Raw genomic sequence first — 12,907 nt, 5'->3', positions numbered from 1 at the left:
AGAAATACTTGGGATACCTTTCTTGTTATAGAACGGTTTTACATCAGTGGTAATGTATTTTTAAGATGTCATTGGAAACTACTCAGATGCACTATTAACTGTCACGATGAGTAATTCTCCTTGATTCATAAATTTAAAGGGCCATTACACCTCCTGTATATTTAATCGAAAATCTCCCGGACTGGTATAAACTAATAATATAAAAGGCTTTGAAGGTCACGGTGTGGTCCACGTCCTGCTGTAGGTGGGATTCTGTCCAGCTCAGCTGCACAGACAGGCACAAGGAGTCACTGTGACTTCCTTCGGTTTAAAACAGCGCCTCACCCTCACATCGCTTTTCTGCCAGCCGGAACATTCAAGTGTTTGTGCCGTGGTTCCACCTCGTTATTCCTACTTCCACCCCGGGTGGCTTTGCCTTCGGGAAACGTACCAACAGGGACAACGCTCTCCTTTGAGAAGTTTAAGCTTTTCTTAAAGAAAAGTTTATTCTGTTGCAACAAATGTCCTTGAGCTAATGATGATCTCCCAGTTTCAAAACAAACAAATAAACGAACATAACGGAGGGGAGGGCTGCTGGATACAAGACAGCACAGCCCCCGGGATGCGCGGGGGAGGAGAGGGATGCTCCCAGAGCCGGTGCCCGCCGCTGCTCCGCGCTCCAGGGCGAGCGGGCGGGCGCTCGGCCAGGGCACATCCCCGCGTCCAGCCCCGGCTCCCGCGGTCGGGGCGGGGAGGCGCCTCCTCGAACACGTTAAAAGTTTGGGGCGGCCCCGGCGGCGGGGAGGAGGCAGAGCCCGGGCGGCGCGGGCGCTGCGCCCCGGCTGCCGCACCTGCTCCGCGGGCACCGCGCCCCCGGCACCGCCCCGCTCCGCGCCCCCGGCCCTGCTCCGCCGCCGGGAAGATGGCGAGCCCCGGCCTCCGCCTGCTGCTCCTCGGTTACTTGGGGGTCCTGAGCTGTAAGTGCCGCGTCCCCTCCCCGCGGGGCTGTCGCGTTCCGCTGCCTCCGGGAGCGCCCCGGCTCCCGCCCCGCACGGCGCTGGGCTGCGGGGGGACGCTCCCCCCGAGGTGTGGTTGTGTAGCCGTGTCTGTGTGTGTTCCCGCAACCCCGGGACGGGGGAGGGGGGATGTCGCTTCCCCTCCCTCGCCCCGGAGCCACAGGAGCCAACTCGCATCTCCAGCAGCGAAACGCGAGCGAACGCCGCAGCCGGGGCGGTGCGCGCTGATTATTTCCATGTGTCTCTTGTTTTCACACAGATGTAACCTGTTTAAGCCCGGCCTGTTTGAGCGCAAGCCAGCGGTTCTCTGCCGCCGTGCAAACTTTAGGATGCGGGCTGCGTAGTTTGCGTTTCTGATGGCCTTTACAAGGTGAATGAGCGAGGGACCGCGAGTGTGTTTTCTGTTGACGGCGCTGAATGCTGCTGTTCCAGGACAGAGTTCTGTGTCCAATATTTTTATGGTCCTATTGTCTTAACTCCTTAAAAACTGGAGGGGAATAGGGAATATTAAACTAAATTGGGAAAAGGTTCCCCACCCAGAAAGCGTATGGAAATAAGAGAAATACAGATCACGGGGCCAGATACCTGAGGAGAAGCAGTGAATTAACACAGTGTTACAGTGCCAGTCGTGTTAAGGCTGTCACTTTAAGATCACGTCTTACAGTACTCCTGTTCTATGCTTCTTGTGTCTTGCTGGTGTTTTAGGGAAAGAGGTACACGTGGAAACAGTGTTTTGAGAAGACTTACGTAGCACAGTTGTGCAATGAAATGATCAGTCTGGGGTGGGTTCTCAGTGCATTACGGATATGGCACATCCAAGGTGCTCATGCTGGGTATGTTTTGAGGTTTACCTTTCACTCCTCCTCACCTAACAGAAACTTAAGTGTGGAAACTCCTCTTTTTGCAGATGAGTCCTGTTTAGGAGAGGCTTCAAGTGATGTCTGTGTGATAGGTCTTTGGCTTCATAGTGGTTTCTCTTTTCCTCTCTCTTTGCTTCTGCAAGACCTTAGGGAAATGTTGGGCTGTTAGATGAACAGCTGGCACAGACTTTCTCTTTCATATGGTAAATAATAATAAATACTATTTTCTTTGTATTTTTTCCTTCATTTGTTCTTAATTGCATGGGAGCTGTGGGGGTTTTTTTGTTGACAGATTTTTGTTGTTCAGGCTGCTCAACTTTCTGGTTAGCTGTGTCTGTTAGCAGTGCTGGCTTTGACTAGTGAGGAAATGATAGAGTGTGGTTTGGAAGCGGTACAGTGCATTAAAGTCTGGTGCCTCCATTGTTCTAAGACTTACTTGTTTGGGGTTTTTTTCCTCTTCCTGTCCCAGTTCCCAAAAAAACACCAGGTGGGAAGCAGGTTTACCAGCAAGGTGCTGATAAGAAGTCTTTGCATGAAGAAAGTGACTGTAGGTGTGTGGCTGTGCAGATGCTGATTGTTTGTGAGCCAGAGGAAATCTAGGCAGAAATTCAGCGGCAGCCTGGAGCCTGCTGCTGCTGCTTCTGTGGCTGGAGCGCCTTCACACGAACAATAAGGCTGAGTAATTCTGGCATCCAAGTCAGGCATATGGGCTGAGCAGTCTCTTATGTGGGACCCACATGCTTTAGAGAGGGTGGGGAGTGGGCAGAAACTAGTGAGGGGAAAAAAAGGAGTGATTGATACCTGACAAGCAGGGTGGGTGGGGGTCGGTCTCTTCTCCCAGGCAACCAGTGACAGGACAAGAGGGCACAGCCTCAAGCTGCGCCAGGGGAGGTTCAGGTTGGACATCAGGAGGAATTTCTTCGCAGAAAGGATTGTAAAGCATTGGAATGGGCTGCCCAGGGAGGTGGTGGAGTCGCCATCTCTGGAAGTGTTCAAAGAACAACTAGACATGGCACTCAGTGCTCTGGTCCAGTTGATAAGGTCGTGATTGGTCAAGGGTTGGACCTGATGGTCTTTTCCAACCTAAATGATTATGTGATTATATGATTATATTGTGGGGCAGGTGTAGAGAACTTTCTTGGTAGCTGAGCTGCAGAAATTGAAAGCTGTATAAGTTGGTCACAGGACATTTTCAGTGAGAACCTACTAAGAAATATTCGTGACCTGCAGAACTAGTGCTTTCTCTGAGCTAAGCCTTGCTTTTCACCTTTAATTTAGGGGAAAGAAAAGGAGTTGGGAGTCTTTAATCATGTTATCTCTCAAGCTTCTGGAACTGATGGTATTGGGAAAATTTTAAATGGTGCCACAGAGCACTTGGGAGCTCTGTTGGCAGGACAGAAAATGTACTGAAATTATTGTTATTAACCATCATGGCTACTCTGGAGGAGATACGTGCTGATGAACTGGCTTTTCTGTCAAGCTTCTAAGTGTGATTTTTCTTGCATTAGTGTACAGTAAAATTAAAATTAAGTTGGGGATTCTGGAGGCTAATCCAGCAGATGTGTCTGTGTGAGGACAGTGCAGAGGCAAAAAATAGTATTCTTGCATAAATATTTGATGGCGCTCACCGGGTTAGTTGATTGAGCAATAAATAAGGTGATATTTTGTTTGTTTGTTTATTTTGGCTTAAAAAGCCCTATTCCTTATTCCTCAGGAATCTTTCAGTCAGATACAAAAGGCTTTTTTGTTCTAGAAACTCTGTATCTTTCTCCCCCATGCCCAACAAGCAATGACTGCATTAACTGTAGGCATTAATAGTGGAAGTCTATGCTGTCTTGACTATATGTGTTGTACAACTGATGTACTCAAATTTGAGAATACTGCCAACCCCCAGTCTTCAGCTGAACCCTCTTTGCTGGATTAGAATGAGTTATTCATTTCTAAATCAGACCATAATCAGGTGAGATGGGATTTCTTAAATTTGTAAGACTTCATACTTCTCTAGCAATACCTGTTCACTGTAATGCTGTAAAGCATTACCTGGTTTTGAGGGGGCAATGAGGGAAAGAGGCATCAAAGGAAAGTTCCTTCTCTTGCTGTTTTAGGTGAGAAGCAGTTTTTCTTTGCTATAGGCTGCTCACAGTCTATAAAACTGCACACTCTTAGACACCCTCAACATAAAATGTGAGAGGAGAGTAAGCTACCTAAATATAGACAAACAAATGAAAGCTAACTACAGAAAAGCAATATGTGTTTCTGTCTTCAGCCTAACAGTTTTCTTTAATGACTGTGGTGACACTGCACAAGACACCCAAATGCTTCTTGGGAGCTGATGGGAAGACTTTCTTGTCTTTGAAAGGGAGACATGTTTCCTTCTAGCTCATTTTATAACCTTCAAAATTTTGCCCTCTGGGTTAGATCCTCAGGGCTCAGAAGAAACTGGCTGTGATTTACTGGCATGTCTTCCAGAAATCATGGCCTTTGCTGCATTTCAGCAAGTCATGCTGTTTTCCTTAAACCTAGGCATGCTGCTTGGAAGTGGCTCTGAATTCCTGAGAGGACTCAGCCAGAAGCACTGCTGTTCTGTGGCAGGGGCTCTGTCTCTCTCCAGCGGAGAGAGCTGGTCACTGATGGCCCCATAGTATCCTTATTTTAGGTTCCTGGCCCCATAGTCTGCTACTGGATGTGCAAAAGAGAAAATAAGCGTGACTGTCTTCCCTCACTGCAAACAGGAGACAGGAAATATACCTGGAAATGTCGTGTCAAGACAATCACATTTTTTCGTTTCCCCTGTTTAGGGTGGATATATGCAACGGGAGGACTTGCTTTTGTTGTTGCTTGGCCTCTGAGAGCCCGTTTTCTCAGCTTTAAAGTTGCAACAATTCTTTGTTCGTGTTGTAGGATATCTGTTTCTGGGAACTGTGAATATCATAGGGCATCTGGCGTTAATAATGAGAGTTAAAACTACCACTGTGATTAGCAAATCTAATTGAGCCTGGATGAGGTCTTCCTATTGGTCATTTAACTGAATTACACAATGATGTTTTTGTGATTATTTCCTGTATTATACCTATAATTCCTACTGCAGCCTGTTTTGGTAGCTGCCAGGTTCTGCTGCAGAAACTGGCCGATGCCAGTGCAAATGATTAGGTAAGAAAGCAGAAGTAATTGAACTTTGACATCACATTTTCTGTTCAGCTGACTGATTTAACAAAACACCTGGGTTCAACTTTCATGACCTAGAGCTCCCAAACTTGTCCGCACCCACTGACTAACCCCAAATGTTATTTGGGGTATGTGCAGACCTGTTTTTAAAGAAGTGAGCTAAAAAAGTTACAGGAGGTGTTTACCCTTCCTCAAAGGCTGCCCCAGATGCTGCTGGTTGCTAGAGAGGAGTCCTCTTATGAAGTGTGGGAGAATCTTCTTGTACAATTCTTAATATCTTCTGATATCAAGAAAATACAGTTTCTTCATAAATTCACAAGTAAGGAATAGTGATAGTTCTTCACTGGAGATAGTGACATGCATGTGAACCTTCTGCGGTAAGCAAGCTTCCCTTGTTTGGGGGGGAGCAAATTTGGGTTGATGATGCTTTTGGAGGGTCAGGAACAACTTTTTAGTAATAAAAGTTTACATCTGGTATGATCTACTTAGAGCCCATCAACACTCAAAATGTCATCTTTCTGTTGGAGCAGTTCTGTTTACACAGTCTATACTGGCTTCCTGCACCTGGCAATCCCTTTTAGGAACACTTTTCCAAAAGTAAGGCTTAGTGTCTTACTTTCCCTTTGCAATGCTAGAGGTGACTCCAGTGCAAATGCTTATGTAAAGGAAAGTTACTAAGAAATGTGGACACAGCCAGAAACATCCACATCGCAATATAAATATCTTGTATATTAAAGCAATTGAAGCACAAGTTAGACATTTGTATTTGCCCTTGCAGACTGCTTGCCAGGGCCATATGGAATGGCTAAATTAAGGTTCCCTTGAAGTTATACAACAATATCAAGCAAAAAAAAAAAAGGCATAAAATAGTGTCTCTGTGGATGTATACAATGAGCTGTCTCATTGCTGTTTTTTCTTCTTTGGCTGGTTGGTGTTTTTTTTCTCCACCATGAAAACTTTGTTACATACATATGGGAAAAGAGATGGTTTACAAGTTCTTACTCTCTAGTTCAGTGGCTAGTTCAATTCTAGTTCAGTACCATGGGGTGAGCACTTCAATGGAAACTGAGGGAAACCTTATGTGAAAGGTGAAGGGCAACTTGTTTTCAAGTAATTAATTCTAGTCGTGTTAGCTCACACACTCCTACCTCCAATTTTTTGAAGCTAACTTTGTTACAGTTTCATTTTCTGGCATGTCTTCTATCATTCCCAGTACTTCGGAAAAAATCAGTTTCTGCAAAACATTTTTGCAGAAAAGCCTGTTGTGTCTTCCTCAGAGCACTGTAAGTGGCTGTGCTGTAATTCCACCTCAGGAAGCTTAAAGCAAATATTATGATGTCTTGTAATCAAGACAAATGCTTTGTTTCCTTCATCTAAATACTGAGGTTTTTTAGGGAAATGAATATGTATTTCGAAGAATGAGACAGCAGATTGTGTTCACCTGTATTTCTAAAGTCACTTTTTTGTCTGGAGGACTCCAGTGAGTTATGTCACCTCTGTGCTCACAATATATCATCAAGCATTCAAGTGCTTACATAAAATTTCTTAAAGCAGGCAGAAGGCGAGCTTGGCAGCTGAACATCTGGTCCTGTTCACTTGTCGGTTTCTAACACACGCTGGGTGGTGAAGGAGCTTTTGGAGAAGGAAAAAGAGAAAATGGCCATTTCTGAACAACAGCAAATAAACTAACAGTGGTAGTTGTTGAACCACTAGTTAAGTCTGTAAATAGGAATTAAAGTCTGTTAATAGAAACTGAGTCTGTTAATAGGAATTAAACCAAGCATCCAGTTTCACTGAAAGATTATTTGCAGGTGAAAACGTGATAGAAAAAACTGGTAGTAAACCTTTCTGAATGCTTGCTTTATACCAGTTCAAAACTTTGCAGCTTTAGTAAGAGATGGGAAGATTAAACTTGAATTGAAATAGCTACAACTTGATTTTGGCTGTTTAAAGAGGTAAGAAATGGTCAGACTTGAGCTGGAAAGAACAGACCCTACAGGTATGAAGTTTCAATGAATATATTTACATAGCTCTTGGGTGGATTAACTTCTTAAGTGTCGAACATGTTTTTGACCCCGTCCAAACCACTGGATCAGACTCAAAGGGAAACAAAACATATTATTGTCTGGATGGAAAAATGATGTATTATAGGATTGTTTTGATACCAGATAATGTTAACAATACAGGCTACATTTGTTGTTCACAAACTGCTAGCATAGTACTTGGAGGTAATGATGGAACATTCCTGATAAGTGACTTTTGCTCAAATGAATACAATACATAATCATTTTGGTTTCTTTATTGTATCTCAGCTTGCAGAAAGTGCCCAGTACAAACTGGGAGTCTGGGGGGTGTTATGCTAAGAACTTGTGTATATTGGCTAGATCTGGCTTAGAGTTGGAGAAGTGTTTGTGCTTGGCATACTTGTAAACATAAGATGAAATGCAGAAAAGCAGCATTTGAATGCATATTATGTGAGTTAGACAGCAGTTTGCCATTAGAATGTATAGACAGTACTTATCTCTGGAGGGCCTGGCTCATAACCAAAGCCTTCTAGTAGCTATAATGGCAAAATGAATAAAATGCATCATCTGGAATGATATCTGTAGGATGCGTAGATGTGTTTAGGTGCATGTTGTGCACCTTTTGAGCTCTAGTACTCTTACTGTTTCCATAAAATTATCTTAAAAGTAAATATTGGTTCTTTGCACATTAACTATTGTGCCACCTAAACTGATTTTCTACCCCTACTCCAGTCCTTGAGTAGGTCAGCCACAAAGGTGAGAAATTCTCTCTTGAACTCTTGGCTTTTTGTTTTGTGGCTCTTGTTTTATGTACCCTTGTGCCAGATTGACTGGAATTTCAGGGAGCGTGACAGGGCTTTAATGCAGCTTTGACACTGTTCAAACTGGTGTTGCTGAGCACTTCCCAAAACTGGGATTCGGATGTCCCAGGTATTTAATAACAGAGGGCTATATTTCTGTATTTGGGAAGTCTGCTTCCCCACCTAAATAGAGAAAAATCTGAGAGGGAAAGTGGATGGGGATGAGAAGCAATGGCTTTTGTGTGCCAGGACCGTCGAGTGCTCTTGGCCAGGAGCCCCTGCAGTTCTTTGATGTGAGGGTGGTGAGGCACTGGCACAGGTTGCCCAGAAAGGCTGTGGATGCCCCAGCCCTGGAAACATTCAAGGCCAGGTTGGATGGGACTTTGAGCATCCTGGTCTAGTGGAAGGTGTCCCTGCCCATGGCAGGGTGTTGGAACTGAATGGACTTTAAGGTCCCTTCCAACCCAAACCATTCCATAATTCTGGATTGAGGCACTGTAATGGCCTTGGCTGGGGCACTCTGAGCCACTCTTTTCTTGTCACAGGGGTTTGCTGGGTCTGATGGACTGGTGTTATGGTATTGAGCTTGGGGTAAGTCAGGTATTGCCAAGAATAAAACCCTTAGCTGACCCATGCTATAGGAAAGGGGTGTGCATTAATTAACTCTTAACTTACCTATGTTAATTCTAAATAGAAATATATGCTTTTTGTAATAACTGTGATATGCCTGAAGACTCTTCAAATGCTGCTGCTGAATTGTAATGTGACCTCTTGCCAATTAAGATGTTATATGGCAAGATTTGGGAAAAAGTATAAATATTAATAACTTCTAACAGGTAAATGCATATATTTCATTGCTTGAAACTTGGAAGATTATAAGTGATCAGGAAATTATACTGCACCTAAACAACTCCAGCTTGTTTCAGGTGTCCAACACCTAACTGTTGGACTGATTCAATAGAGGAGGATTATCTCTAAAACTGAAGTATTAGAATATCAAAGGGATACATCACTGGTATCTGCTTAGTGCTGTTCAGAAACCAAAAATTGTGATAAATTTGCTGGTTTGAGTTCTTTTATTGTGTGTTATTGGTTTGCTGGGTTTTTCTTTGTATCTGTCCACACCTCCTGCCTTTTTTTTTTTTTTTTTTAAGAACAAATATGTATCACAGGGCTCCCCGTGGGAAGTGGGGAAGATGTCTTGTGGTTTTCCTTTTTCTTTTTTTTTTCCTTCTTTCTCCTCTACTGTCTACGTAAAGCCCAAATAAAAGTTCATTAATAACAATGCTTAGATGTTGGAAGAGTTTGTGCAGAAAAGGTCTTTATCCTCCAAGAAGCCTTAGTAGCTTTCCATTTAAATGTCAGTAAATATTTTTATGCGAATGATAAATGCTTTATTTTTAGTCAGTATTTGAGTATTCTTTGTATCTTGCAATGAATGCTGCTGTTGCCTTCTGTTCAGCAGCATAATGGTCCTCCCTGGTGTAATGTGACTCAGCAAATCACACAGAGGTCATAATCATTTGAGAGGCTCCTGGAAGGAGAGTCAATATTTCAGTATTTGAATAGGGCAAAACAACATCTGAGAATGTACTAAGAGAGGGAGGGTTGGGGCAGACAGGTGGTAGTAAGGGTTTGTAAGATTTTTAAGACAATGCTGTTGTAGTATTGGAGTGACTAGTAAAGCAAATGCATTTATATACTCCAAAGCCACTGGTAACATCAAAGTTGGCACCTGGAAGAGGAGATAGAGAAAAGTGAGCAGATACATCCATAGTGGAATTATGCTTAGATATCAAGAACCAACCCTTTGGGCTGCGTGATGTGTGGTTTTGTTACTTGCTAGACAGTCTAAGAGGCCTTCACATAATTCCATTTGTAAGTCAATTTCTTTATTTTTTTTTTCCTTTTCTGAATAAGACCTATATCCTGGACATCAGCTAGTGCTATTTTAGGGGACAGAAGTCATCTAGGGAAGCTTGTCAACAGGAGATGTGGAGAGACTTAACTAAATTTTTTTTTTCACCTCAGCTTTCCCTCTGTCACTGCTTACTCTGCTTCTTATTTCATTTGTGTTCCAATTGTATTTCTGTCTGAGTCCCCGGGCCTGTAAACAGTCCACACAGAGTTACTGTCTGCTTTTTAGTTGTGTCCAAATTCTTGGCTGTCTTTTTCCAAGGAAGCTTCTCTGGCTAAACGGGGCAAGAGGCTTTGTTATGAAATTAGTCTTGTTAAGTAGAAGATATGTGTAGACTTGGCTATGAAGAGTTGCATTATATATCTGTAAGCTCTGAAGTGGATAATCTTTCCTCAGTAAGAGTAATAATTTTGTCCTGTAAGGAGCCTATTCTTTTTCTGCCCTAAAACAACACCTGACACTCATAAACCATAAAATCTTATGGGCTTATTTTCCAGAGTTGCTTTCAGCAGAACTGTCGCACTTTGACTGATGAGTTCCTCTTCAAGAAGAGAAATGCTGGTAGCAATGTATTATTCAAAAAGCCATCTTGTTCCCTTTCTTGATTTCTTGACCACTTGTAGCTCTGCTGATGTTCTGTACCACCCAGGCTCATTGCAAGAAGCTCAGCCCTGCAACAGCACTGGGAATAAATACGTAAATGTGCCCAGATTCTCTAGGAGTTGGACTTGATGATCATTGTGGGTCCCTTCCAACTCAGCATATTTTGTGATTATTGATAAAATAAATTTCTTCTGTGAATTTAGAGCCCAACTTCAAAGACCTTATTTTGTATTTGGGTTCCTTGTGATCACAGTGTTTATGCTGATGTGCATTTGCCAGTATAATCTCTTTGCCAGCATAGTCCTTGGACCATTCTTCAGTCCAAGTGGTATTATTTAGTCTTATTACAATCAGACAATCAGGACCAGGGCAGTGATGGTCCCCCAGTACTCAGCACTGATGAGGCCACACCTCCAATGCTGTGTCTGGTTCTGGGGCACTCAATTCAGGAAGGATGCTTAGGGGCTGGAGCGTGTCCAGAGAAGGGCAACAGAGCTGGGGAAGGGTCTGGAGCACAAGTCTGAGCAGCTGAGGGAGCTGGGGGGGGGCTCAGCCTGGAGCAAAGGAGGCTCAGAAGGGACCTTTTCACTTTCTACAACTACCTGAAAGGAGGGTGTAGTGAGGTGAGGGTCAGGTTCTTCTCCCAGACAATTAATGAAAGAACATGGCATCAAGCTGTGCTGGGGAGGTTCAGGTTGGACATTGGGAAGAAATTCTTCATGGAAGGGTTGGTCAAGCATTGCTATGGGCTTCCCAGGAAGGTGATGGAATCATCATTCCTAGAGGTGTTCAGGAAATGACTGGATGTGGCACTGAGTGCTCTGGTCTAGTTGACAAGGTGGTGATCAGTCAAAGGTTGGACTTGATGATCTTGGAGGTCTTTTCCAACATAATTTTTTCTGTAATTCTATGATTTCTAAAGGAAACTTCATTTTAAGCAATAATAGTGTCATGCAGGTTTCTAGAACATCTCTGGTATCCCATGAACAGTTGGTTATAAAGGGAATATGGACAAAAGTAGGCAAAGCAGATGGTAAAACAGTAGTTTAAAGCAGCAAGAGATGCCTTGCTGGCAGGCACGGCTTCATGAAATGTGTTGTTCTATTGACTCTCACAAGTATTCTAGTAATGTAACACATGGGTTTTGATGATATGTGTGCTGTAGAGTAATGCAGGCATCCATTTTAACCACCAGACTTTCAAGCACTTAAGTTGTGCTGGAGAAGGTAGTGACCCGGGGGCTGAATCGTTAATTACGTATGGTTTATTCTAAAAAAAATAAAATAATGGCTTCAATTTTTTTGTTGTTGTATTTTTACAGCATCACAGGATTGCTAACATCTTTTTTTGCTTTGTTTTTGTGACAGTGAAAGAGCTGGTACTGTCTTAGTGTAAGTACCTGCAGACAAGACCATCAAATCCCATTACAGGAAGCAGCAAACCACTGAATTGTGAATATTGGCTCATATACTGAGCTTTCTCTTCTTCTGACGCAAAGCACCAGAGTGTTTCATCAGGGAAATACTCTTGAGGATGTGACTCCTAACACATCTCTCCTGTTGAAAAGCTATGATGATCACCAAGTTAAAATTTATGCTTGATTTAAAAATGGAGGCACAGAGTTTGTTTATTCCTGTTTCCTGTGTAACTTTCCAGTGTTGTTCTGATGTTTTCTAATCTGAATACCCAGATGTTGTTTTGCTTGTATAGCTTTTAATGTGATGAAGACTGTAGTGGTTTTGGTTTGTTTTGGTTTTTTAACTCTCTTCAGCCCCGTTAAGGAAAACTTGGCACCTCTTATACTGTGACCTATTGTTCCTAGCTGTTACCTTCCGGAGGATTTCTTCTAATCAGCCTCCTCCTTTAAGCAGGAAAAACATCTTCTGTTTATTCTAGCTCCTCTTGGTACTTATCAGCCTTAATGAAATTAAAGGAGTGGCTTCAGTCTTGTTCACATGGGCCAGAAGATGATTCTATAAAATTTGGTATTAAAGAACTAAGTTGTCTATTAAAGGCCTGTAGAATTAACGTTAAAGATGCACATTCATACTGTAAACTACAATGTTGATTGAAAGTACTAGTCAACAAACATGATTGTTAGTTTCTTCTGGCAGGAAGACACTATTGAGCAACCTTGGCAGTGTAAAAGATCATGTGTGAATGGAAATGGGATGAGCTAAGTGGTCATTATGTTCCCTGCTCATGTTAGCAAAGAGTCTGGTCTGGAGTCTGGAGGGAAAATAGCTAAAAAACTAGTTCAGTGCTGTCTGTCACTTAATAGGATGCTCTCCTGAAATACAAGGTTCGAGTGGCATTTACTCAAGTGAAACCACCAGCCCTACCCCCAGTTACTGGAAACATCTTCTCAGAAATCCCAGATTCACAAAGCATTGCACAAGGCTCTTGCTGAGTATTTGTATTTAAAGAGCATCCTACTGTTTCTGGAAGGACTCTGAGGTTTTTGGGGTTTTTTTTAATTGGCATGCTAGCTAGAATGAAGTCATGGTAGTGTGTCCCAAAGTCAGCAAAATTTGAATGAGAG

General features: G+C 42.9%; 1 protein-coding gene across 1 annotated transcript in view; it reads left to right on the top strand.

Annotated features, from left to right (window-relative positions):
* The first annotated feature begins 866 nt into the window (after positions 1–866).
* The window catches only part of JAM2 (junctional adhesion molecule 2), a 43,626-nt gene continuing 31,585 nt past the window's right edge, over positions 867–12,907 (top strand). The window contains exon 1 of the mRNA XM_017807988.1: positions 867–956. Within this exon, the coding sequence (XP_017663477.1) occupies positions 902–956 (55 nt within the window). The 5' untranslated portion in view covers positions 867–901. The remainder of the gene's footprint in view (positions 957–12,907) is intronic.

This window comes from Lepidothrix coronata, unplaced genomic scaffold (assembly GCF_001604755.1).
Source record: "Lepidothrix coronata isolate B3197 unplaced genomic scaffold, Lepidothrix_coronata-1.0 Scaffold21, whole genome shotgun sequence".
Lineage (NCBI taxonomy): Eukaryota > Metazoa > Chordata > Aves > Passeriformes > Pipridae > Lepidothrix > Lepidothrix coronata.
The sequence above is the reverse complement of the archived record's forward strand: the minus strand, read 5'-3'. Positions and strand labels throughout refer to the sequence as shown.